This window comes from Xiphophorus couchianus, chromosome 13 (assembly GCF_001444195.1).
Source record: "Xiphophorus couchianus chromosome 13, X_couchianus-1.0, whole genome shotgun sequence".
NCBI lineage: Eukaryota > Metazoa > Chordata > Actinopteri > Cyprinodontiformes > Poeciliidae > Xiphophorus > Xiphophorus couchianus.
In genome coordinates this window covers 29,671,986-29,698,440 of record NC_040240.1, presented here as the reverse complement: position 1 = coordinate 29,698,440, position 26,455 = coordinate 29,671,986, and the positions used below count along the sequence as shown (strand labels likewise).

General features: G+C 40.5%; 1 protein-coding gene across 2 annotated transcripts in view; it reads right to left on the bottom strand.

Annotated features, from left to right (window-relative positions):
* Nucleotides 1-23,530, bottom strand: part of arid1ab (AT-rich interactive domain 1Ab) — a 72,588-nt gene extending 49,058 nt beyond the window's left edge. Inside the window, exon 1 of one of the 2 annotated variants that reach the window (XM_028035402.1) lies at nt 23,313-23,530. Coding sequence is in view for 1 of the 2 variants with exons in the window: in XM_028035401.1 (XP_027891202.1) it covers nt 22,284-23,192 (909 nt within the window). In the remaining variant the exon portion in view is untranslated. Of the gene's footprint in view, nt 1-22,283; nt 23,193-23,312 lie in introns of those variants that run through there. The other variant, XM_028035401.1, reaches the window with a different exon arrangement.
* Nucleotides 23,531-26,455: the final 2,925 nt, after the last annotated feature.

The window sequence follows — 26,455 nt, the reverse complement described above, 5'->3', positions numbered from 1 at the left end:
CATGTTTGTTTTGTTTGTGTTTTTTTGTTTTTGTGATTATTGTGGACTAATATTACTAACCACATTTTGACAAATCTTTTTTCAGCTTTATTTTTGCCATAAGATGGTCTTACAAAAAAAGAAATCTAATTTGCTGCACATAACCTTCCCCGCCCCCCCCAAAAAAGTCAGGATTTTAACATAGTTAATATTTGATGTGTAAATAACATTTTCAAGTTCTTGAAGTATCACCTGTAATGCAAGTAAAATCATGTCCTGAGGAGAGGTCAAAACACAAAAAAGGACCTTCGTGTTGGTCGTTCAAGTCAACATGAACTGTTTACACTGTAGGAGCAAATCACACAGAAAAGGCTAAATGTTTCCGATTAGAGTCACACATTAATTCCTCTCACTAATCAATGAAGGTTCGGCTTTTGAGAGACATTGTGAAACAGGAAGTTAAATTAGAGGGAGGCTGATGGGATTGGTCAAAATTCAGACATGTTGCAGTGATTGGTCAGAAAAAGGAGGAGATACAGAAAACAGGAAGGCGATTGGTCAAATGTGTGGAAACGTTGCCATTTTAAATCTGTGCAAAATATCTGAATTTGGACTAATAATTGTGATGACATTATGGAAGATCTAACTATACAGTTGAGACTGATGAAAGACAATTTTGTTCAGACGTGGTTACCAATTTAAATATGCTTTAAAAGAAAAAAAAGGTAAGGGACGAACTCCTACCACTATCACCGCCACCGCCATCAAGACTAATTTAAACGTTAATCAGAAAATGTTGATCTGTGTTGAAACACCATATTTATATTTGTAACATGGTTGTTCATGTCTGGAGCTCAATAAAGTGATCACAACTTCCTGGATGGACAGGAAGTTGTGTTACTGACTGTTGACAGTTACTGATGGTTACTGACACCATCAGTAACCAAACAATAATTAAATGGAGAATACAGACTCTAAATGAAAACATGCTATTTTCTGAAACAAGGCAGAAGGAGAGACGTTATCTCCTGTAACTAAGCCAAAACTGTAGAAAAATATATACATCTTGCATTTAAGATGTAAATTTGGACAAGTGGCAGTTTGAGCTTCACCTGGTTAAAAAAATAAATAAACTATTAAGACCCCTTGCTGTTAATTGGTTAATCAAAAAAATAGTTAACAGATAAGGTGTACGCTACAGAAATATTAAATTTATGCAATAAAATGTTTAGGTTCTTATGTGAAAATTTTGTTAAATTAGTTTTTGATTATTGATCATTCAGATAAACACACAACAAAGGCAAAAAGCTTTAAGTGCATTTCTAATACTGTACAAATAAGCTTAAGTGGTTAAATGGGAAATCGGCAGAATGTGCCAACTGTTTTTATCCGATTAAATCGGCAGAATAATCGACAGAATACTTGATTACTAAATTAATCGTTAGCTGCAGCCCGATATTAATATGTTGAACATGTAAGCCGGTATTGAACAGGAAGCCAGAGATCAAAGAGAAACGTCGGAGGCTGGAGGTGAGCAGCATCACTCATCTCCCTTCATTAATACGACAATCAGACTCAGAAAAAAAAAACCTCCAAGCTGTGAGAAACTTTAACGCGACAAACGATCCGCCTGTCGGTTCTGCTGCTACTTTTGAAAAGCCTGCGGTGTTGTAGAGTTTATCATTTTACAGTCAAATTACACCTTCACTATTTTGCGTCTCATCCAAACAATAATTAAACAAGAAGTTTCTCATTTCAAACTTGGTTCAAAATAAAATTCAAAAATTACTTTTTAGAGGAAATGATGCCGATCCAGTGAGGAAGCATTCATAAAAAACACACAAGAAAGGCAAAAAAGAACTAAAAAAAAAAATCTCATCAAACTCTAGTTTGCTATGACTAATTGAAACTGTTTTATATTCAAAAAGCTGAACTATAACACTTTGAACACACCATGAAACTTGGTAGTGGCAGCATCATGCTCTGGGGATGCAGTAGACCCCCACCGAATTGAGGTTGAAAATTCACAGATTTTTCTGTGGACTGCAACTCTGAATTATTCAGGGTAAATTCACCTATTCACTGATTTTCTTTTCTCCGTAAAGCAAATCTAACATATTTGACAAACAAAAATACAGTTTTGAAGCTGGGCACAACGCTACTTGACAAACTACTGGCTTACTTTTACAGAGTAGCAGATGAAGTCTGAAATGTCCTGGACAGAAACAACCTCGTTCTAGATCTTGCAGCCTTAATAAACGAAAACATTTCTCTGTTCTTGTGGAGAATGTAATCACCTTTAGCATACATATGGAGTTCCAACAAACGGATTTAGATCAAAGCATACTTGTATATTAGAATGGCCCAGTCAAAGTCCAGACCTATAATTCAGAATCTCTAAGTCCGAAGTTGCTTGAGACCTCAGAAACTTGCTGCTTTAAGTCCAGGAAAAGGTGAACTGCAAACAAATACACAATGCTCAACTAAAAATAATCCTTTCAACTTTTACAATGACAATTATGCATCACTCCATCTTGATTTGATAAGTCCAAATAAAAAGGATGCTGCTGGTGATTGTGGCAAAACATTAAAAACGTTTGACATGAAACTGTTTGGGACTCCTCTGTTTTAAAATGAAAAGAAAAAAAGCATTCAACATCTAATCCTGAGTCTTTCTGTGCACCAAACAGTGTTTCTGCCCAGTCATCAGTCACTTCAAGAGAAATCTCTCCTCTCTTTTCTCCTCCTCCTCCGCAGTTAAACAATAAATAAATGACCAAAATTAGCACATGGCTAATCTGCATAAAGGGAAGCCCGCTGGCAGAGGATGCTGAACTGAGAATATTGTGTCACAGCCCGGGCCAACGGTGGATATCGCAACGATTCAGAGGCGCGCGAGCGTCAGACGCACACGAGGACGGAAGGTGAGGGTGAGGAGGGTGGAGCAGGAAGGCGGCGCTCTAGTCGGCAGGGCCGAGTGCAGCAGATGGACCACGAGGGGAGAGACGATAAACAACTGCTGCCAATTTAATCCGCCACATGGCCTCGGCTTGGCGCGTGCGCGCACACACGCCATTGTTCTGCCTGGGAGCCCCACAAACACGCAACACGACACACCGGCCACAGAGCGAGCCGTCCAAGACCGCCGGTGGAGTCACTGTGACATGGGATATCCCGCTGTCTGTAACCCCCTGCCCCCCAAATTCCACCTTTTGAAATTGTTTTCATTGTTCCAAATTCCATTTTAACCTCATTTATTAATCCAAGAAGTATGCAATTATAGCGTGACTGAATATTTTTTAACAAATCAATAGCTAGAGGTCCACATTTCCTGTTGCTCTGCGTCACAAATGAAGCAGATTGCTGTGGTTTAAGGTGTTAAAAAGTGCTTCCCCCTCATTTTATGAAGAACTCAAACATTATGTGCAGAACTAATAGCCTTGTTTTAAACATAAGAGAAAATCTACCTTTTAAAAATTCTTTATAACACCAAAATAATACTTGTAGCTCCAACTTAGTATAAACATTCATTTAACTAAGCTAAATACAATATACGACCTGCATCCTTTTATTATTTTAATATGCCACAGAGCTTCTAACCCACAACTCAGGTGAGTTGAGGCTAAACCATCTCTTCGATTTCTCTTTGAATCTCTTCACTTCCACTCTCCTGTGTTCCGTCTCCTCAAACCCCTCCCCGGTCTTCTCCCAGCAGAAGAAAACCAGGGTTTTCTTGATTTTCTTCTTTTAAAGAAAATCAACTAAAAGAACCGAGTCCAAATCGTGTTTGCTGGCTGTGGAGCGGAGACGGGTTAGCAGCAGCAGTTTCATCCGTTCCATTCATCATGGCTCAGCTCGCCGCGCTGCAGTGCGGTTGGAAGGCTGATATGAATCAAGATTCTGTTCAGCTGATACAATCAGTTGTACTTTCACAGAAATGCACTCCAAACTCTCGTGGTGGCGACTGTTCAATAAGCTTTAACAGGAAGAAAAGCTGCAGTGGATGTGTACGTTTAAGGTGTAAAGGCAACAATATCACAAGAAAAATAATTACATTTATCTTACTGTTATGTCCAAACGGTGAGCCTGAAACGGCTGCCTACAATAAGCAAGACAAATTAAAGGTTGTGTTCTTAATTAAGAGATTAATCTGAACCAATTAAAAAAAACAACTCCACCTCCCTTCTGACCACTCCATGACTCGGAGTAAAAGTGAAGATTACGGCAGCACAGCGTAGAGGAGGTGGTGCCGCCGACGTCATCCACGCGGAGCAGAGGCACCTCACTCACCCAGATGTTCACCCAGCTGTTCACGACAACTTCTAGATATGCTCAGTGGAGAAAGACGGATGGGATCTGACACTGGGATGAGAACACCAAAAACTAAAATACAAACAAACTGGAATTCAGGGTTTCCCCGAGTGTGCTATGAGCCTGGCAGCCCGCCAGGCTTGAGTTGCCCTCCCACCAGGCTAAGTTTCATTTGTTTCTTAGTTTTAAATAGGATTTTTTTTAATACACCAGTAACAACGATAGTAAAGACAGTTGACACATTGAACCTGGCGTGAGAAGGTGCAGGTTTATAGACATTTCTTCATTATCCACATCTAGGGCACTATGATTTCCACATTATGGAAAACACAAATGGGCTCATGGAATTTAATAAACAGAATGAAATCCAAACTAAAATGTGGAATTTTACAACATTAGATGATATCTGATAGGTAAGGTAAGACTGAAGGGTAGTTTCTGTAGTGTTTTGGCCACTGCAGCTCCCGTAGATACCTGGTAACGCGGGGCTTGACATCTGCTCTGCTAACAGCTTAGCCATGGTAAAAAAAAAAGGCTCCGAAACAACAACAAATAACTCAAACCTTGGCGTAAAGTTCAGTGTCAGCAAGTTTTATGAAACAGAAGAACAGTTTCTGTCCACTGACTGGAGGTAGAAAGATACAACACACAGACATAGAGAAGAAGCTAGCTAGCTGCAGCTAGTCACGTCTGCTAACTCTTGGACTTTATAATAAATCAGTAGAAGCAAGAGTTGAAAGTGCTTATTGCTATGTGTCTAGAATCAGATATTCTGTTAAGAAAATAATTTAATATCAAACTGCTCATTTTTGGTCAAGCAGAGCAGAAACACACTAATACCTTGTAGAACAACTGCTCTGTTGAACCACAGCAGTTTGCTATATTTGTCAAACGGATTCTCAGTAAATGTTGACTTCTACGGATTTGTTCGACGTTTTTAATTCTCGCCACAACTACATACTTTTGGGTTGATAAATATGGGCTAATAAATATGGGAAAAATAGAAAAAAATTGGAATTAAAAACAAAAACGGAAAAAGTGGAATTTGGAAGATGAAACGAATTTCAAATGGCCCTACAATATGACAAAATTCAAGGCGCAAACGCAGCAAAGTGACTGACTATCACAGCAAGTAGGTTCACACAAAGAAGGCATTTATTTATTTATTTTTTCCATTTTTTTCTCCAAAGAGTTTTTGCGGCGCTAGTGGCTCATATTTTTTCGACAGTAGGCAGACAGGAAGGAGGGTGAGGAGAGGGGGGAAGACATGCGGCAAAGTTCATCGGGACCGGGAGTCGAACCCGCGACGTCCGTGTCGAGGACTAAGGCCTCCAAACGTGGGGCGTGCTAACCCCCTGCGCCTCCACAGCACGCCCCAAAGATGGCATTTATAAAAACAATTGTGCCGTCCCCGCTATTGCGGCATCTCTTCATGCACCTCAGCGCTGATCGCAAACCCCAAAACAGACAATTGGGAAGGTGCTCTTTAAACCAAGTTTACCTGTGTCAGTTTTTATAAAATCCATCTATAAGAGCTCATTTTCAAAGAATAATGCACCAATGTTATGCATCAAGCAAAAAGCCCCACTGCTTGATCTCTCAGCCTTTAAGAGCAACCTTCTGAATATGATGTTAAATTTGTGCCAAAACCCAGAGCGTGCAGTGAGCCTGACGTGAGCGCATTTATATTTGTGAACAATGAATCGTGTGTGTGTGTGTGTGAGGTGTAAAGGCAAAAACACCATCAGATCTGTTCAATTTTAGGCCGACGGCAAAACATTTGTAAAAACCCCACAAGTTTTTTTTCTAAAGCTTCAATTTTATAGAGAAATTTAACAACAGGGAGAAATACAAACCAGACAGACATTCTGATGGGTCAGGAAGCCACACAAGAACTTAAAAACTCCATCCTCATGTAAAGGCTTAAAAAAAAAAAAATCAATTCACACATCCTTCCATTAAAAGGAACTCATCTTTCTTTCAATTTAACAGCACTGACTGGCGCACAACACTGCCTGGTGGATAATAATAAACATATCAGTACCAGCTGAAAGATTCTGTGCACTGAGTGGGAAATAAGGCAGAAAAACAGTCCTATCAGGTAGATCAAACAGCTCACCGAGGCCATCCAATAAAAATAAAAGCAGGTTCCCTGCTGCCAGGCCTGTCAGTTCAATATTACAGCTGCACACGCCAAAGAGTGAACATCCACCCAGACTGCCAGCTGTCAAGCCGTCAGCCTAAACTTCTATTTCCAGGTGACAGCGGCTGATTCCAATGAGCGAGTGGAGGTGGCTGCTGTTTTATTTGGAGCTACCTGAAGGGCTCTGAGTAAGACCAGCATGTAGAGTATACCTTTAATAAATAAGTACTAAAACACAAGGTTATTTTAGATGGTTATAACTAACAAAATAAAACTTTTACTGAAATACAACACTTTTGTTAACAGAAATAAATAAAAACGGTGAGTAATGAGGGAAAACTATTGCTAACTGGAATGATATTGTGTATGACATGCTGAAACTATAGATATTATATTCTTCAGTTTGGTTTATTTTTTAGTCTTTTGAACTGATGTGTAATTTATTTATTCCCCCTACCAGCAATTTGATTTCCATCATCCTGGAAAACTTTGAGTTTTTAAGGAGAAAGCTGATGGAATAAAATCAGGCCTCTGAATTTATCCAGCTTGCTCTTGGGCAGCGGTGACTCCAAGGCGAGGCGACGGCGGTTACGTCATGACAACGCGTTGCTGGGAAGGATGCTTATTCAGGATGACCACCGGCACCCTGGACGACCCATTACGGAAAGTGTGTCACTCACTAAGATGCCAAAAATACACACGCTGCTGAATGAGGCAGAACCACTTAAGGACCTGGCTCTGACACCGACTGTCTCATGGTGAGAGACACAATACTGATAACACACACCCACACACACCCGCACACACCCCAACAAACCATCTGAAGAAAACAGAATCAAAAGCCAGCTGACATAACTGTATCTAGGAGTAACACGGTTAACGTCGTTAGAATCAACATTAGTGGCCGTGTGACGATGAACGGTGTAGGACCGTTAGAACCAGTGAGGTCGGTTATTTGCATACTGCAGAACACCTGCCCATTCTGATGCAAATCTGCAAATCAGAAGTGAGGAGACATACCAGCACACTTCACATACAAACTCTCCCCTTACAGCTTTATCACGATATTTTGTGGTGCTATTGTGATGACGATAAAAGTGGTAATAAGAGCTGTTTATTCCTCCTTTTCCAGGTAACTCTATCGCTGCTACCGCACGGCACTTGAAAAACACTCACATTGTGAGAAGCGTATTATAAATGTCACTTAAGAAAAGTGTGACTGTTATCACTAAACTGTATCCAGTGACTGCATTTAGCTGTACTTTCAAATTCACTAATATTAATACTTTCATTGACCAAACAGTGGAGAAAATAGTAAAAAATAATCCAGACAGTACTGAGGGACTTTAAACATCATTATTGAAATTTATTGTGGAAAAAGAAACAAATAAAATGTTTGTCATGACGCGAGATTTATCACGATAAATGATAAACAATATGCGCCCAATCTTAGTCTGATGTCAGCTAAAAAACAAGTAGCGGACTTTTTCTGTCTGCATCTAAACTCTAAGCACAACAATAGCAGCGCTCCGCTCCATCATCTAGTCCACCCCACAATTTTTATCCAGCTACGCTTATATCCTTCTGGGAGACCCATTGGTTAGTAAGAAATGTCTCAGTTGTTCTCAAATCAATTGTTGTTACTATCTTTCTCTGAGTAACATCACCTGATAAAGCCATTTCTAACATCCCACTCTACAAAATAAGTCATAAAATCATGTATGATTTGTGCTGATTTCGTATCGTGGGTGAAAAAGGTGCATCAGGACGCACCTAATAATGTTTTAGAATAATGTGTTAAGACCGTTTTCATAATGGCAACGGGCAAAATAATGCAAGTACACTCTCTCAAAGATAAAACTTTAAATTCTAACGAACATTTAACACTGGAACTGCAAGACATTTTAAATGTTCAACATAAATAAACAACAGAAACAACAAATAAAATGGAAGTCTCTAAACAAAAGTGTCTTTCAAAACAGGACTAGTTGAGACCAAAGCAGGACTAGTTGAGACTAAAACAGGACTAGTTGAGACCAAAGCACCAGTCTGAGGACTTTTTTCATCCAGAATTTGATGAAGACACAAGAAAAACAAACCATCATGCAAATGGAAATTAATTAGCTTTACGTTACAATGTTTGTTCCCTCAGAATGATCAGAAACCTGCCAAATATCCTCCAGATTTAAGGATGCCAGTGTTGGCATGAAACAAACAAAAAAAAAAAACAGCTGAAAACTTATTACAGCTCAATCAATCAGCTGGTTTTGCACAACTGGAAAAAATAAAAATGCACCCTGTCAGAGAATTGCTCACTTGTTTCTACAAAATCCATTTCAAATAACTTGAAGAATCACCCAACAGTATTCGAGGAAAAAGCTCTGATTTACAGTTAGCTGTCTTAGCTTGCTTAAACATCCAGGAAACGAATGAGGCCAGTCTTTTAGAAAACCCTAAAACTGTCGATGTTTTGAAGGAATGTATTGGGGGTGAACAAGACCCATTAAAAAGTGAGTGGAAAATGTTTTAACTTTAAAGCAACCAAAGTGCCAAAAAGCTAACCTAACTAAAGATTCACCAAAAACCAACGTTCCCATGTGCAGTATACTCCATGGCAGACGGAGGTTAAAAGCTATATTCATCCGTTGAGGATTCTTCACGTTAGTCCCAAAATAATCGCTCCTGTAAGTGAGAAGGAGATGACCAGTCCATCACAGGTCAGCACCAGAACTGAACTGTTGGGGAAAAAAACAAAAGAAAACTACAAAAACTCGAAGCTTAGCTCAATGTTCATGTTTATGGATTGACAGGAGGCGCAAGAATACACAAGACGACAACTTATAGATTAGAGTCGCATCAAAAACACGGAGAAGAAGTGAGCAAACGCGAGCCGTTGATGCATGCCAACTCTTATGCATTCAACTAAAATCAGTACAATAGAGCTGAGAGTTCAGTGGAGATTTTGTTGAACTACTTCAATATTCAAGAAGGGAGGAAAATGTATAAAAACTTTGGACTTTGGTTGAGCAACACAAAAAGGGGGAATATGTCTGCAATTTCTTTATGAGACAACTATTTCTGTTGAGTTCAACTCAAACATTTTTAAAAGGTAGATTTTTCTTTCAAATGTGAAATTTTTTTATGAGATGTTTAGTTTTAATGATGGCGAAACACTTCAAAAACATCCTGTGAAAGAACTCGATGTTCTGCTGAAACAACTTGAACAGCAGCAAATACGCAACTATTTGGCTATTTACTTGCCGAATTGTTTCCGTTCACTCTACCCATTTTGGGGGTTTAATGATATGGGTAGAGTGGAAAAGGAGGAATTCAAAAAAATAAAAATGGAAAAAGTGGGATTCTGGCAGGAAAAAACTAAACACAAAAAATAAAACTAATTTCTAGGGCCTACTGATATGGAGAAGATGGACATTTGTGGGAAATGCTTTTACTCAGCAAAATAAGTCTCAAAAAAAAAGAAAATTACAAAGTAAAACATTGATCCCTCTAATGAACAGAACCTTTGTTTTTATTTCTTCCATCAGTCACACACATCTCCACCGAAGGAAAGTTCTGGTGTTGCAAGAAGCCTTTCCAGCATCACTAATCTTTATTTTCTGTCTTTATAAACAAAGAAGTAAAGCTAACCCCTACCTAACCAGGTAACGGCAGGTTCAGGAGGATGCAGCGGTCAAAATACCTCAAAAACTACCACTTTGTTGTGGATCCCTTTTCATTTGATTAAATTTTGCGATTCCGTCTGTTTTCCACTCTGCAGAAATCACAAGGCCCTAAAACTGGCACTGTATGACTTAAGGAAACGTTATAATCTAACCTATACGAGTGAAGAACCTGGAGCAGCTCCTGCTTTGCTCATGTTGCCGTCTTTCTGCTCGATATTTAAGCCATTAGCCTTTTCCTGTGCAGATCAAAGGTGAAATGTGTATAAGAGGAGGAAAGGAGCATCAGTCTCTACCTTTGGAGTATCAACAACTGCACCTATTTAAAGGTTAACCACTTTATTCCATAAAATCCCCCCCCCAGAACCCTCATACGTCATGTAAATGAGCCAGTCGTACCGCACAGGCTCCGAGGAGGATATTACTATGCTAATCTGGAGCATTTTCGAAGGTAAATGTCAAAAGAAATAAATTACTTTTACATTCCAGCGTGCCCTGGTGCAATAGCCTGAGTTTGACATTTGTCCATGAGGTGCTTGGTTCTGCCACTGTACAGTCAGATGCAACACAGAGCGTACAATTATTCAGATCACGGCCTTTTCACTATCTGGATGTGTTTATTAACTTCTCAGGGTGTAGTCACATCAGCCCTGCTTAGTTCGCTCTAATCCAACTCTAGTTGGTTTTCTCAAGAAGTCCGGTTGGTTTGGGGAGGTGAGGATGAATAATCAAACTCTGATGCAAACCAATAAAGCAAACTCTGGTCCCCTCCAAAAGCAGGAAGTGGACTACAATGCAGGGCATTCTGGGTAGATAAAACCAAAACAAATAAGCCAGTCTAGAGCCAGAACTTTAGTCTTTTATCAAAGACAAAAGATAAATCCTAAAATTTGGGCTACAACAATTATTTTAGTTGGCCAGCCGATTATTCAACAATTAACCGGATTTAAAAAAAATTGGCCCATTCTACAGCTTTTTTATTTAACCACATAGCACTTTTTAAAACAATATTAGAAATACATTAAAAATGAACAAATATTTCAATTAATTTTCGAAAACCCTGGTACTTCCAGTGTACCCAGTGTACTCCCAGTGTTAACAGAAACATTTTATTGTCTAAAATGCAACATAGATTTCTGTTAATGAATTTGAACTGAGTGAAGTTAAAACTAAGCCAGTTGAGGAGTTTTAGTACAGACAGTCGTGTTTTCAACATAAAAACAAAGTGCATGTTTATTTAGTATGGTTTTGGTTTAAAAATATGGAGTTTTTTCATCAAATAGCCTTTGTTTGGGTCTGTGCTCCAGTTATCAATCAGTCAATTACTAAATTAGTTGACAATTACTTCAATAGTAAATTTATCACAATAAAATCGATTGATAATTTCTTCTCTATCAAAAACCACTAATATCAGAAGAAGGAAAGTTGTGCTTAGTGGACTATCAGCAGGGTTTCTGCAGGTTTTAGGTTTTATCAAATTTGATAAACTTTACGAGACCTTGTTAATGAAATTTAAGACAGAAAAAAGCATGCATGCATGCATGCATACATACATATATATACTGTATATACTGTGTGTATATATATATAGGGTATGATGGTGGGATCCTGCTGGCTTAAAGAATGAGTCAGTGGCAAAAAACAAACATCGTCCTGCCAACTGGTGATACATTCGCATCACCAATATTAGATGTAAAAAAGCTGGCTAGCTAACCCTAACCCCATGTTAGAAGCCAGTTACCGGCGGAAGTGGTCACCTTGAATCACAGAACTCCAATGACAGAAAATTTAAAAAAAACAGTACATACAAGATTGAATTGTCTTGCTAAGACAAAATGTAAAACCTTGATTAACATATTTAAGGCCAAATAAAATTTTTTCTATGAATTTAAGATATTTTTACAGCCTTAACTATAGATATTATTTTAGATTTAACTTTAGAATACAAGACATTTTTAGGCGTTGATTTTAGATACATAAATTTAAAACTTTTTAAACATGCATGAGCGCCCTGTATCAGCTGTGAAAAGACTGCAAATTTCTGAAAGTTTTCAACCGTTCTGAAAACCCAGACAACGCGGAGGTGCTCCTCTTCACTCCTTTTTGTTTTAATATTTGAAATGAAAACATTTCCCCAGCGGACTGTTCCTGAAAACAACAACAACAACGAGAGGCGTGACTGTGCCTTGTGGTTGTCAGCGGCGTGAAAAAGGCTGCTGTTGGTACACAAAGACGGATGGCTGGTGACACGTGGAGTAAGAGCAGGTCAGAGAGGAGAAGCTCCTGAGGCGGCACACACACACACGCACACACACACACAAACCACAAAGTAACTGCCGTACTTTATACACAAATACACACAGCTGTCAGGGACAGACGAAGATCATTCACAAAACACCCACCATCCCCCACCCCTCCCCTGGGTATCACTGACACCGTTTCTCCCTCTTCCGCAAACACTACCACAGTATCTCACACACACACACAAACACGCACACACACACACACACACACACACACACACACACACAGTTGCCAGGAGGCAGCGTGCTGTCCATGTGGCCTGTGGAGAATCATTACTCAGCAGTGAAGACTTAAAAGTCGAAAGTAACCTTCCCTCTTTTTAACTCTTTCACATCTGAACTCCTCTTTGTGTTTTGCTGGGACTTCGCGGTGCGTTCGCTGAACACAAATTATTTGGAAAAATGCTGTTCTGGTTGTCAGGACAACTGAACTGGCAGCAGCAGATTAGATTATTTAGGTTTTCCTACTGAGTCCGTATATCATTTTGCACATTAAAGAGACAATACTGTAGAAAATATTTGTCAATTACTAGAATAAACAGATGGAAGCGTGACAGGAGATTCATGCTTCTGAAAACTGGGATGAAATTATTGACTGAAAGGCTGCTCTGTCACCATAAAAACAACAAAACATGAAACTGAAATTTTTCATCAAGCACAAGGTGTGTCGTTTTCCTGGAGAAGGTCTATTGCATCCAATCACCTGCTGCATGTATATCCTAGAAAGTCAAGCTCAAAGTCTTCCAGGAATCCACCAATCAGGCAGGTCCTAGCCAAAGCCTGGTTTCAGTTCTCTGACAACTCACATGGCTTCCGATTTTTGGCCGTATTTCCAAACTTGAGAATAAAACGCATACAAAAAAATGTGTTGCAGTAGATGTAGAGGTAGTAAACTTTATGTCATGTTTACTAAAACTGAAACAAAATGCGTCAGAGGTTGCTGGTGTATTTACAGCTTGACAGATATGGGCAATTTTCAATTTTAATTTGAGATACCATCAAGTATTCTCAACAATGTCTTGCAACAACATGTCATGTTATTACATTTCCTGTAAACTTTTAACATTTTTAACACAAAATGCACCAGGAACCCTTAGCAGGTTTTATGGGGGGAACTTTGCTGTTGTTCTAATGCTAACATCGCTAATCCTATTAACACAAACAATCAGCAGAAAATGATAAAAGTCAGTTTACAATTTCAATATCTTGATCAAAAAGTCCTGCTATGCACCATCTTTTCTCCATAATACTTTGACTTCACCTTGAAATGTGAATAATTAATAACTACTCAAGGCGGGGGAAGCTAGAAATAAATATTCAGAACAGTTAATTATTCTTAAAGAAGCCACAGGATTATGCATGTGCTAATCAAAGCTTAACAGAACCGGAGAACAAAAAATAAATCAATAAATCACCACCATCATCTGATCAGTGCCAGTTTAACCTCAGTTTCACTCAAAAGTCAGAATCAGTTCATAGAAAACAATAGCCTTGGATACAAACTGATCTCCTAAACTGGTTTTTAAGCCAAGAGAATTAAGCAAAAATGAATAGTAAAATTTTCTGTAGAGCTTTTCAAATGATTTCTTTGGGTAATTTATTAATCAATAGATTTTCTAAGAAAAGGGACAGAGCAATAATTAGTTGAATTCAAAATCTTCTCTTCAGGTTCACCTTCAGAAACTTGACCTATAACCTCCATAGTAAGCGATCCCTGGTCATAACTTCACAGATTCCCCTATAACATGTAGAACTGCGTATTTTAAAAGTTCAGACACTAATTAAATATACATTAATACGCACAGTAGAAAACAGCTCAGCACTAACACAGAAGCTAACATCTTCTCTTCACTCTGAGGAGTACAGCCAATCAGCGCCAAGGAAAACAACTGCGCCTGGATTGGCTGCTTTGGAAACATCAGCCAAAATTGTGTCTAGTAGTTCTGTCACTAGAGCATCTGCTCTCCACCATACAGGGTATTTCAGCTTCACAAGCTGAATCTTCTTTAAAATATTTTATCCTTTATATAAAACAACACTGTGAATCTGCAGATTTCCAGGGAATATTTTGCAGTTACGTTCCACAGAAAGATCTACAAATACTGATCATATATTATACATGCACAGAAGAGTTATTGTTTCTATAAATTAATTTATTTAGCAATTAATAAATTGTTAGCATTTTAAGGCTATTTCCACAACTGATAGTCTGGTTTCAACATTTGTTCCATTTTCAGCTGCTGGGTTTTTCTTTCTTACTGCACTGTGTCAAATGCAGCAAACTCTTTGGAAAAATCTGTTCCCCTCCCTCGCCAGTGGTGGCGCTACACCAAGAATCACTGAAGAAAACAGCACAAAAACCTCTGAAGGAGACTTGAGAGCAACTTTCTTCTTCATAAAATGGAAACAAAAACAGATTTTAGTGGTTGTAGGATTTCTCTTTTCTCTTTGGCAAAAGACCACAAGCTATTTCTCAAGCTTGAAATAGCACTATGTTAATAGTGCTAGTTCTAAACTAACATGTTTGGGGTTATTTTTGGTTGTATTTACTCAGAGTGCCCTGCACTATCATTCGCTTCCTGCTTTTGGAGCGGTATCCGGTCCGCTTGGTGTTCACACGTACATTTGAACCACACCAGAGTTCACTTCACCCGAACCCAGACAAAGATTTTCAGGCGAACCAGAGTTTGATTGCTCATTCACGTCTTCCCAAACAAACTGTACTTTCTAGACAAACTAATCAGAGTACAGTTAAAGTTGACTAAACATGTCTGGTGTGGATGCACCCTAAAAAAATGACAAACCAGAGCCTGCTCTGTAATCAGGTAAACTAAATTTAACTACATAAAGCTTCCATAACGTGTTTTTCTGCAAGCTTAATCAACCACTTTGTGGTAAAACTCCTCTGTTGGTTTCATATGAACCAAGGGAGTTCACCGTTTCCCTTCATATCCTCAACCGCGGGGATTTCTTTGGCAGGTACACCCCTGCTTCAGTTCATGCTCGGTGTGGGATGGAGGCATCCCTGACAGCTCACTTCCCACCGTGTGTCGGGCCGGGGGAACCACCTGGCGCACCGCCATCCACAACAACCCTCACAACAGCCTTCTGTCAGGAACCCGTTTATGTGCCCGTCATGATGAAAACCCACAATATTAGCCCCTCCGCAGCCACTCAATTAACACATTAATCCATTGATCGTGTGGCCCAAGGCAGGTGAGAGGCACAATAAAAACATCCTCTGTGGGATTATTACAGGAGATATATCTGCAGCAATTAAAAGGCCAATTATGCTGATGAATGACAAGCTAAAGCATTTAATAAAGCGCACAATGCAACCAGGAGCTCTTACTTGTAGTCGAAATAAAAAAAAGCCGCCACTTAAACTGAAGCCACTACATCAAACAAAAGGATGGTATGAAGCATTGCCCACCTCCAGATGTAGTTTTGTGCAGCATCTCTACTAGCTTTTTTTTTTTTTAGTTTTTAAACACTGTTTAATATTATAGCTGTCAAGATAATGCATCCTCCCCACCTGCAGTTCAGATGTGTAGGAAAACACTCGAATCGACAGTCACCGTGGGAAACCACAGAGATTGACACTGCCTTTTCGCCCTCGTCTAAATTTCAGCCTCTGCCACCTTTTAGAAAGCTTAACAGGCTCAAATAGTGAAATTACCATCCAACGCTTCTGTCACCCATACAATATGAGTGTGTCTTAGAATATTTAAGCAGGAAGTGTTTGAAAGGTAGTTAGCGCATGTGAAAAACTTAGGGGGCAACTCCAGAGTTTCGCATTGGACTTTATTGCTTGACATTATAGTTAACAGAGTAGGCATTGACCGCTAAGAGGTTCTCACATTATGCAAGCTAGGCGTGTTGCAATAAGCAATAAATCAATTAATCGCATGATCATTTAAAACAATCTCAATCATTTCTCTTTTTGCTCTGTTGTTTTACCAAAGCTAGATGACCAAGTTGTCACTGTGATGTTTTGGTCTCAACTAGCCTTTTTTTTGTAAGGATAATTTTGTTTGCAGACTTTGTCATTCATTTGATTTGTTGTTTCTGGATATTTAGTATGTCTTCCAGTTCCAGTGTTAAATGTTCATTAGAATTTATAGTTTATTGATCTACAAGAATGTGCTTTTGCATTATGAAGCCATTGCCAATAAATCACTTGAAAATGGTCTCAAAACAACAATATTATCGGTTATCACAATAACTTCTGGGGCAATTTATCGTACAGGAAAATTTGTTGTTATGGTAATAGTGCTAATGCTAGCCTCTGGTAAAAAAGAAAATACAATAATATCATGAAATAACAAAATAAATTCTAGATCACTACAAGTGTCTGTCATTCACAACCAGAAATACTTCCAAACAATCAAATTTGAGGTTCTTGAAAGCAATACAAAAGTGTATTGGTCGTCTTTCAGCTGACTCTCTGGGCCCATACTTCCGAAACAATTCCTTCAGAGACGCTGGAGGCAGCAATGAGTTTTTCATTTGGTCTTCAGATATCAGAACCACAAGAGTAATGGCCCCACTGATTACAAACTAAGCTTTATTCACGCAGAGTACTGGATGGTAATCCTTCAAATTTGTTGAATTAATAAAAGATTTCCAGTTTTTGTTCATGACATCCATTATCTATAATCATTTATCTTTCCAACGTTGGGGGCTGGTCCCCATCTCTAGCAGTCACTGGGCGAGAGGCAGAGTACACACTCTGCATACGTCGCCAGTCTACATTACACACACACAGAGGATGAAACAACAATCCACACATTTAATTGTTGCTTTCTTTTCCTCCCCTTCAATAACGTTTCAACAGTGTAAAGAAAAAGTCTTTAACTCCAGTCCTTGAGAGCCACCATCAGTGTTGGAGCAGGGATGTATCTAGGGTTCTGTTTCCACAACGCAACTTTTTGGAGGATGGCCAAATACAAAAGTTTGGTTGAGTTTTGGTCTCTTATTTTGGTAATTGATCCCCCGTTTACGTATCCATTTAAATGGACTTTGGCATCCGGTTTACATGATAACATTTTAGCATCTCGTTTACACTGTAATAATGTTTTGGCCTCTCACTTTGCACACAATGGCGTTTTGGCATCTTGATTAGCATTGTACAGCAGCATAGGTCAGCATAGAACAGCATTGTGGCCACTCGTTTACACTGATACGATGTTTTGGTCGCTCATTTACACGGCAACAGCGTTTGGCTGTTTTGGCAGACAAAAATGCAAATGTTTGACAAAGGGCTCCAGAGCAAAACTTGTTACAAACAATTCGAATCACATCCATGTAATGGCAAACCCAAAACAGTTAACTATATCCCCAGTCACATCACAATGGCGGACCTCCACCTTCTGTCTGTGCTGCTACACCTCTTCCTCTTCGGGTTGTCTGGCATGATGATGCTAAATCTGCTGACCGTTGAACATTTATGCCATCAGTGATGGTGCATAGCTTACATGCGCCAGATCATATTTTCATGTACGTACAAGCGAAGGCTTATGAAAACATCCTCTGAATCAGAAAGTTCCCAACATTTCACTGCCTTCCACAGGTCTGGCATGCATACTACATCGCTTCCAATGTCATCTGCGTTTTTATTAGGTTGTCTACATGCAATTTTGTTTTTCCTGACTTAACTGGAAGTGGCCACTAGGATTTTGGAAAATTGCCCTTAAATTAAACTATGAACAGCCTTAATACTGTTATCAAAATCTGAAGCCACCACAATACTTCTTAATGAAATATGCTTATTTATATTTCGGCTCTTTCTGTTTTGCAACCTTGTTCGTCAATTAGCACAAGTTCAGCTCCCACACAATCATTAGAGGAGGACTCCATCCTGGTAAAACCGGAGAAAACCAAGTGTAGCTGAATCAATTGCTCTCGGTACGAACATAATGACACGACCGTCGGTGAAACCAAACAGAAACTTGACCTCTGATGCATTTTTGTCAACATAAAATTGCATAAGGGAACTGGAAAAATAAGAAATTTGATTCAACTATAATTCCAAACTGAATCCATGTCCCAAAGTTAAAGTTATAAATGCAAATACGTAACTGTAAACTACACAAATAATTTTGGGGGAAATACCCACTGCTTTGTCTTAACCATCAAGCAGTGATCTAGAAAACATTTTAACTGATACTTTACAGACAAACTGATTTGAATGATGAATAAAAGACATAATTTAAAATGCTTAAAACTTTTATGACTCATCAATCCAGGAAATCAATAAATCATTACGCAGTGTGGCGTTTCTCATCGCTTCTGGCAAGAAGCCCAAATATTTGCCTATCTGGTTTAAATTATTGTGAGCTGAATGCCTTTACAGCCATTTAAGTGGCAATGCAAAAGGGCAGCACAGTACTTTAAGTGGAGCCTATTTACCTTGTTGTGATTCAGGAAAGCGGTAAAAATCCCTCATCGACATTGTTAGAAATTAAGCACAACAAAGTAGACGTCTAGGTTTTTGTACTGGACTAGTCTCGTTGGTATTATCCCGGAGAAAGTTCTGGAATGTTGGGTTGGCCCATGCTTCGAACATCCCTCAGAACTCTGTTCAATCAATCATTTGGAGACGGGATGAGTCTGGCAGAGTTGCTAACGTACCAAGACATGGCTGTGCACCTAACACAAATGTACGTGGAGGAAGATGTTCTGGTCATTTGAGACCAAATCTTCCCGTTTGTGATGCAACACACTGGGTTTAGAAGACAACTGACACTTTAAAGACATGACTTTGAAATAGACACAGAGACTCTGGCTTAATGGGAAGAGAAACACCAGGAAGGAGATCTGTCAGGGTGTTTTCACGCCTGGTATACTTGGTTCAATTGGGGACCAAAATTGAAACATTAGTTCCATTTTTAGCTGGTGTGGTTCTCTTTCATGCAGCACTGTGTCAAACAAACCAAACCATTTGAAAAACCTGTTTTCCTCCTCACCTGTGGTGGCGCTGCACCAAGAACCACTGAAAGAAACAACACAAAAACCTCTGAGTGCAACTTCTTTTTTCATTAAAGTCTTAAACTTTATATGTATCTTAAGGACTTCTCTCATAATGCCAGGAAAGACTTGTTAGAAAACCAACAGAAAAATAAAAACTAATTTTGGCACTAGTGATTACAGAGCAGATGTTTGGCATTTAGTACTATATACGTTGTAATTTTATGACTTTGTGCAGTGATTGTATAATAGGATTAACTCATCCACTATGGATCAACAGACAGAAACTAGCTGAAGCTAAATCAGGTGCAAAGCATCTTTAATTGATGTGTTTTACACATTATCACTGTTATAAATAAACTAATAAACTAAACTAAATGTAAAAACTAAATGAAGTGGCATCAAATTTTAGCAGTTATTTGTTTAAGACCACAAACCATTTCTCTCACTGGCACTAAATCTGAACGTTTGTTTTGGATTCATTTACCCAGAATGCCCCGCGTCCTAGTCCGTTTCCTGCTTCGGTGTGTTTGGTATTCACGTATGTAATAGACCTGTGCCAGGAGTTCATTTTAACCAAACTGAGACCTGGATTTTTAGGCAAAGCACTCTTTTGGAGTTTGATTGTGCTCACACCTCCCCGAACGAAGCGGACTTTCACGGCAGACAAAATGGAGTTAGATTAAAACTGATTAAACACCTACCCGATCTGCTGAGCTGGGAACTAGACTGGAGGTTCGCCTTCAAACTAGAAAACAATCGTAAAAGCAGCATGCTACAATATTGCCTAAACAAAGTACACAATAAATCCAATCAAGTCATGTTACAAAGAACGAGGAAAAACGTCCGCTTCTAGATGTGTAAAGCTGGTAGAGACGTAACCCAAATGACTTGCTTCAAATGAAGGGTAATTCTACTCAGCTTTGCATTCAAAAGCACGCCACACTGTTCAGATTTTTTTTGTTTTTGTAAAAGATCTTGAAAGTATGCATCACTTTATTCTATAAAACATGTATCAATGTTTCTAGGTGTGACATGACAAAATGTGGAATAGGATAAGGAGTAGAAGGGCCTTTGATGTAAATATAAGGACAACCTAATAGAACAGAATCCCCCATCAATCTGTGCTTTAATCAATTTTATTCCACAGATATTCTAACATAAAAACTAAACATCATACAGAGCACTGTGATCTGCCCCATGACACATGAGGTGGAGTAAAAACACCACACGTGCGCCAAGGTGCAGGTAATCACTGGGGACATGGAAACTCTGCCAGTGGAAGTAAATTAGGCAATTGAAAAACCTACAGTAAAAAAAAGAAAAGAAAAGCTGTGACACTTGGCTGACACCTCGGGGTTTGCTTGTAAACAGAACCGCTGCCAGTCCGAGTGTCACATGGCGGAGGAGAAGACATTCGAGCTCGTGGGCCTCCTTCTGCACACCTGATCTGGAAACAGCAGGAGAGCAACGCTGCAAACGGTGGCTACGTGACCACACCTACCCGATCTGCTGAGCTGGAGTCGGTGGACTGAGAGGGGGAAAAACCCCAAAACAAAACAAAAAACAGACAAAACAAGAAAACTCCTTGTGCACTGAAAATGATAGAAATGACTTAGGAGTAGAGAGAGGGAGGGTTCAGCTAAACATATGAATATAAACAAAAATAATATAAGACTCACAACACTACAGTCAGCATGCAAATTACTGCAGTGGGAGGAAGTGGGCAAAAATTGTGCTGAAAATAAATAGAACCAAATCAATTTGTACCGTTTCTGGTGTTTATACAGCACGTAATATTAGCGACCACAGAAGATTTCTAAATAAATATGATATGCAATTAATGTTGTAAAAAAGGGGGGGGGACTAATATTGTTTAAATGATTCTAAAAAAGACGAAAATGAGACCCAACGAATGTGGAGGAACACATTACCAGGGCAAGAGAGGAGGATTGGAGGGGGTAGCTGTTTTTCTGCAGCCCTTCCATTACTGGCAATTATAAATGGCCAAGAGCGGAGGAGCAGGGAGCCAATCAGATCTCAGCTCGCATGTCAACTCAAGACCAACTGTCTCCTGGCTCTGACAGCAGCATTTTTACCTCCATAATTCAAATCCCAAAGCAAAGGCAATCTGCACTTTGCCAACTGTAAGCGAGCGGGGCCACGTGAAAGGCGGCGGGGAGAAAGCCGAACAGAACCGAGCCCGACCGAGCCGCGTTCCCGGTCGGGATGAGTCATTAGCGGGTCACCGATCGCAATGTTGACCCGAGCGCCACGGATTTAGTCGGAAAAGAAACGGTTTTCTTTTTCTTCTTCTTTAGACCTATTTTTTTCTCTCCCTCTGTGTAATTATGCAAATGCTTTTTAACGGTCATCGCTGTCATTTGCATCCTGTTTGTAGCCCTGACAGCCGCGGAGACAACTTTATCTGCCCCCCTGCCCCTCCAGAGGGGAGCTCAGGATCACAGGCAAGAGGTTTGACCGCAGATCCTCACCGTAAAAAAACTAAACAAAAAAACACAGCAGGAGCTGCACTGATGTCAACACAGAAAACCAGAGGAGATTTGAGAGGGAAGATCACCTCATCCCTTCCTCTATTCACACACACACACACAGTAATACACACAAGTTTTCCTCGCTAACTCTTGATCTACTTAGTCAAACTCCTGCCCCGCACCGAGCACACAACCCCGCGTCGACTTTCGCGGACTATGCACCACGATTCTCCCTTTAAACAACCATTGCAGGGCTGGTGTAGAGAGCAACAGAGAGGCAGCCATTTTATAGAGCTCTTGCTTTACAGACAATGGCTGATCCAATGCAAAATGCAGCTCAACGTTGCCTCTTCTCAACCACTTGCCCTGTCAAAGTGAGGCGAGAGCGGCAGGTGGGGTTTACCTGGTTCCTGCTGCCTGGCTGTCCAGTGTTTCCCGGGCTCATGGGAGAGGGGTGGTGGGTCCTTTGTTGCCAACCCGGATGGACCCCACCAAACTGAGTGCTGCTCATATCTCCTACTCCCTTGTTGGCCCCTTCTTGATTGTTGTAGTCTCCTTGGGGGTAGCTGGAGTAGCTCCTGGCGGAGCTGGGGGATGTCAGGAGCTGGTTCAAAGTTGGCGTGGATGTAGGCTGCTGGTTCCCCATGTTGTACCTCTGGTTGCTGTAGGAGGCAGCCATAGCGGTGGTTCCTCCTGCTGGCTGCTGCTGCTGCTGCTTGCCTGGCTGCCCCCCAGCCGCCGGAGGCTGGTTGTTCCGCGGGGAGCTCATGGGCCCGTATCCCTGGCCCTGGTAGGAAGTCCTGTTTTGGAACGGGGTGTAGCTGTTGTAGTTGTTGTGGTAGCCGTGTTCGTGTGAGTTAGCGGGGTAAGGGTCCATCATGCCCGGCCCCGATGCAGCTGCCATGCCAGGGCTTTGTTGTCCGCCATGTTGAGGAAAAGGGCCCCGGCTATAGGGCTGGTTGTAGCCGTAAGGAGGTGGAGGAAAGGGTCCGGGGTGGTGGTGGCCCAGCCCGGGCAGGTTATTTCCTTCGGGCCCGCCTGTATCATTCTGATTGCTGCTGTTATTATTTACCCTGGGTAGATTCCCGTTGCCGTTCTTCATGTCAGGATCCCCTCCTCCCCCAGTGTTCCCATCATCGCTCCCGTCCTGCAGCTCCTTCTGAACCGGAGATCCCGCGTCAGGTCCCGTGTCCCTGTTTTCATGCTGCTTCTCGCCCGGTACCGACTCGTCCTGTGGGTCCCGGTCCGGCTTTTTGAGTTCGGAAGGCGGGCTAGTGTTGAGAGCAGCGACGCTGGCGACCTGAGCGGCCATGATATCCCCTCTCTCTCGCCTCCACTCTTTCTTTACCTCTCTTTCAGCACGGCGACTCGCTCGCAGTTAAACTCCGAAGAAGCATTTAATAATAATAAAATTACATTTGTAACAACATACCCGTCGTCCCGGTTCATTCCCCCCTTGTTCCTCCGGTCGCACCCGTGTCCGGTAATCCACAGCGACCGCGTTTGAACTTCAAACACAGAGGGTAAAGTTTGTGAAAGAAAGAATGTATAAATACAGAGCCGGGGAAATGAATTTCACCGACACCAGTCACTGTGCCTTTCTGTGCGTGTGTGTGTGTTGGAGGGGGGGCGGGGGGGGTCTGTTACAGAACGAGAGCGCGAGCTAGAAATCAACCAGACCAGCACGAGGCTCCGCGAGACACAGCCATCTTACTGACCTGTCGAGAGAAAACTAAAACCCGGAGCGGAGCACAGCGCGAGATCTGGATCTGGATCGAGCTGGCTTCCGTGTTTACACTGTTGTGTAGAGCAAACAGGAGGGAGAAGGCTCACTGAAACGGTGAGAGAACATGTTGCCTTCGTGAAAATGTTGATCAACATTGAGTAGTTTTTATTAAAAAATGACTTTAAATAATAGATATAAAAAAAACAAAGTTAATAATAGGCCAGTTAATCTGTATGAATTCTAACTAGCATGTTCTGAACAATTCAACAAAAGTGGATCAACAAAGTTTTAAGCAACGGCTATGAATACTCATGTAAATGTGATTTCTTGTTTTTTTTTTAATTTGCAAAGCACTCAAAGAAAGTTTCCACATTGTCATAAAGTTGTGTGCAGAAATTTGAAGAAAGAAATTAATTTAATACAGTTTGGAATAAGGCTGTAATGTAGAGACATAGAAAAAGGGGAAGCACTGTGAATGCTTTCCGAATGGACTTGGACTAATAGTTCCAGATTTTCTTTTAACTTGGCAACTTGTAGGCATATCATCATTTTGTTAGTGTTGATGATTTACTGCAGCTGGCAGGTTCTCTTCTCCGCACAAAGGTAATTAGTTTGAAAGCACTATTTAGACTGAAGACAATTCGAAAAGATGGCAAATTCCAAAGAACGCAGAGATGATCTGAGACAGAAAAATAGACATGCATACCATGGGGAAATCTCGTGGCCCTCTAAAACCTTCTAAGATAAGCTCAGCAACTTTCAGTACAATGGCAAGAAGAATGCAAGGCGAGGCTTTGCATGGGTCAAACCTAGGATCAGTGTTCCAACTGTCAAACATGCTGCTGGTGGTATCGTATCCATCGTAAAAAGGAGGAGTCCTAATCTTCAAATTTGTCACCAAAATTCAGCAACTGACACGGTAGAAACTGTCAAGCACGGTGGTTTCATGCTGCGGAAATAAACATCTGGATGGTTGAAACGTGGAACTGAACCATACATTTCAGTATGATTCCTACTGAACAAGGTTGAGCCACACCAAATCTTGTTTTGGGACAGATAAAGCAGGCTAAAATTAAACTTCTAGATTTGTGTTCAGAATGGACCAACCAAAGCCCGACGTAAAAGGACGCTCTTCACCAGGAAACGCCCAATTTAAATGAATTCTGCTAGTTCTGCTAAGAATAGCAGTCAAATATCCAAATCGTACTTTTTAAAAACTCATCTAAGTTGAATGTTGTGCAACCAATCTTTATCACCCTGGGGAAAAAATATAGTATTTATATAAGCTACTATACTTATAGTATAATATAGTATCACTGAAGCCCAAAAATAAACATGACACACATGGTTGGTGTGTAAAACTGACTGTAATGGTTTTATGTACAGCAAGGCTTTTTTTTTATCTCATAAGATCTTAGTTTTATGCTAATCACAAATTCTAATGTCTTTTCCTCCACTATCCTGCCTTAAAGTTAACCATGTGAGTGAATAAGAAAAAAAAGGTGATTGTGTTCTGGCCTACATTCATCTAATCACTGCGCATCCAGGATTCTTACTATCTTATCTTATTAAGTGGTGAAAAGAGTGAAACAAAATAGGTTACAGTGTCATCTTCTATGAGAGTGGGCTAATGGGTGGAAATGACTGCCTCCATGTGTCTGCAGCTGCAAATGAGAGGAGTGAGCACAGCGCAGGAAAGTGGAGGAAAGCATGAAATTACAACCTGTGTGTGCCTGCGAAATGTGTGTGTGTGTGTGTGTGTGTGCGTGAGAGAGAGAGAGAGACAGTGACAGAGAGAGGAAGAGAGAGAGCAGAAAGAAGGATGGGGGATGTACCGAGCCAGTAATAGAGCAGGAAGTGAAGACAGAAAAAGAGAAACAGCGCTGGTGGAAAAGTGACAGTGTATGGGTCAAAAAAATATAAGGCGCAACAAAATGTTTGCCGAGACGCAAATCTCCCCCCAGCACGCGTGAGAGTGAGAGGAGATTTGGAGGAAGCATAAATTCGCTGTGTATGGTTGATACAGAAAGGATTGTAAAGCTCTTCAGCAGTCTCTCCATCCCCACCCCCTTTTCTTCATCTTCTCTGCCTGCATGCCTGCCTCGCGCTCTCCTAGCAGCAGCCCTCATGCGTACTTCATGTGTTGTCGGTATTTTCTAAATCGCTCGATCTGCGACATAAAATACGATTTATCTTAGGCTGAGAAAGAAAAAAAGACATGCCAGTTAAACCCCATTTAAAGGTGCGCATGTCCTAGTAGGACGTGTGATTATTCGGTGTCTGAAATATATAACGAATAAACACCTGCCAACAATAGTTGACTTGGCCTGTGAGCAAGCCCTGCTGGTTCTCCGAGAATTACATTAGAAGACTCTGACCTCTAAGATAAATGGGGCATAGAATGAGATTTCCCAAATGGTACACAGAGTTCTTACCCATTTTAAAGAAACAATGGACAACAAGAAATATGAAACACAAATAGACTAATCATTTGAAAAGTTAGTCAAAGAATACACAACAGGTCTAATAACGTGAACAAAATCTCACCCAGCACATGTGAACCACGTTTTGAAACTCAGAAAATTCTCATGAGGAAGTCAAGCTAACTCTTACGCTAAACATCCAGTGAAGGATGATTGTTACCACAATTTAAAAAACAATACAAGCTAAAAAGAAAAACAAATTGGTTAAATTCAGGGCTAGGTGATGTTATACCTTGATGTCTCTATGAATTCACACACACCAGCCAAAACAATTCCTGGACAGGAAGTTGAAAGCTCCGAGTCACCTGGTGAGCTAACAGGTAATCTGAAATGGGTCGAAATCAAAGCAAAACTCACAGCTTTGAC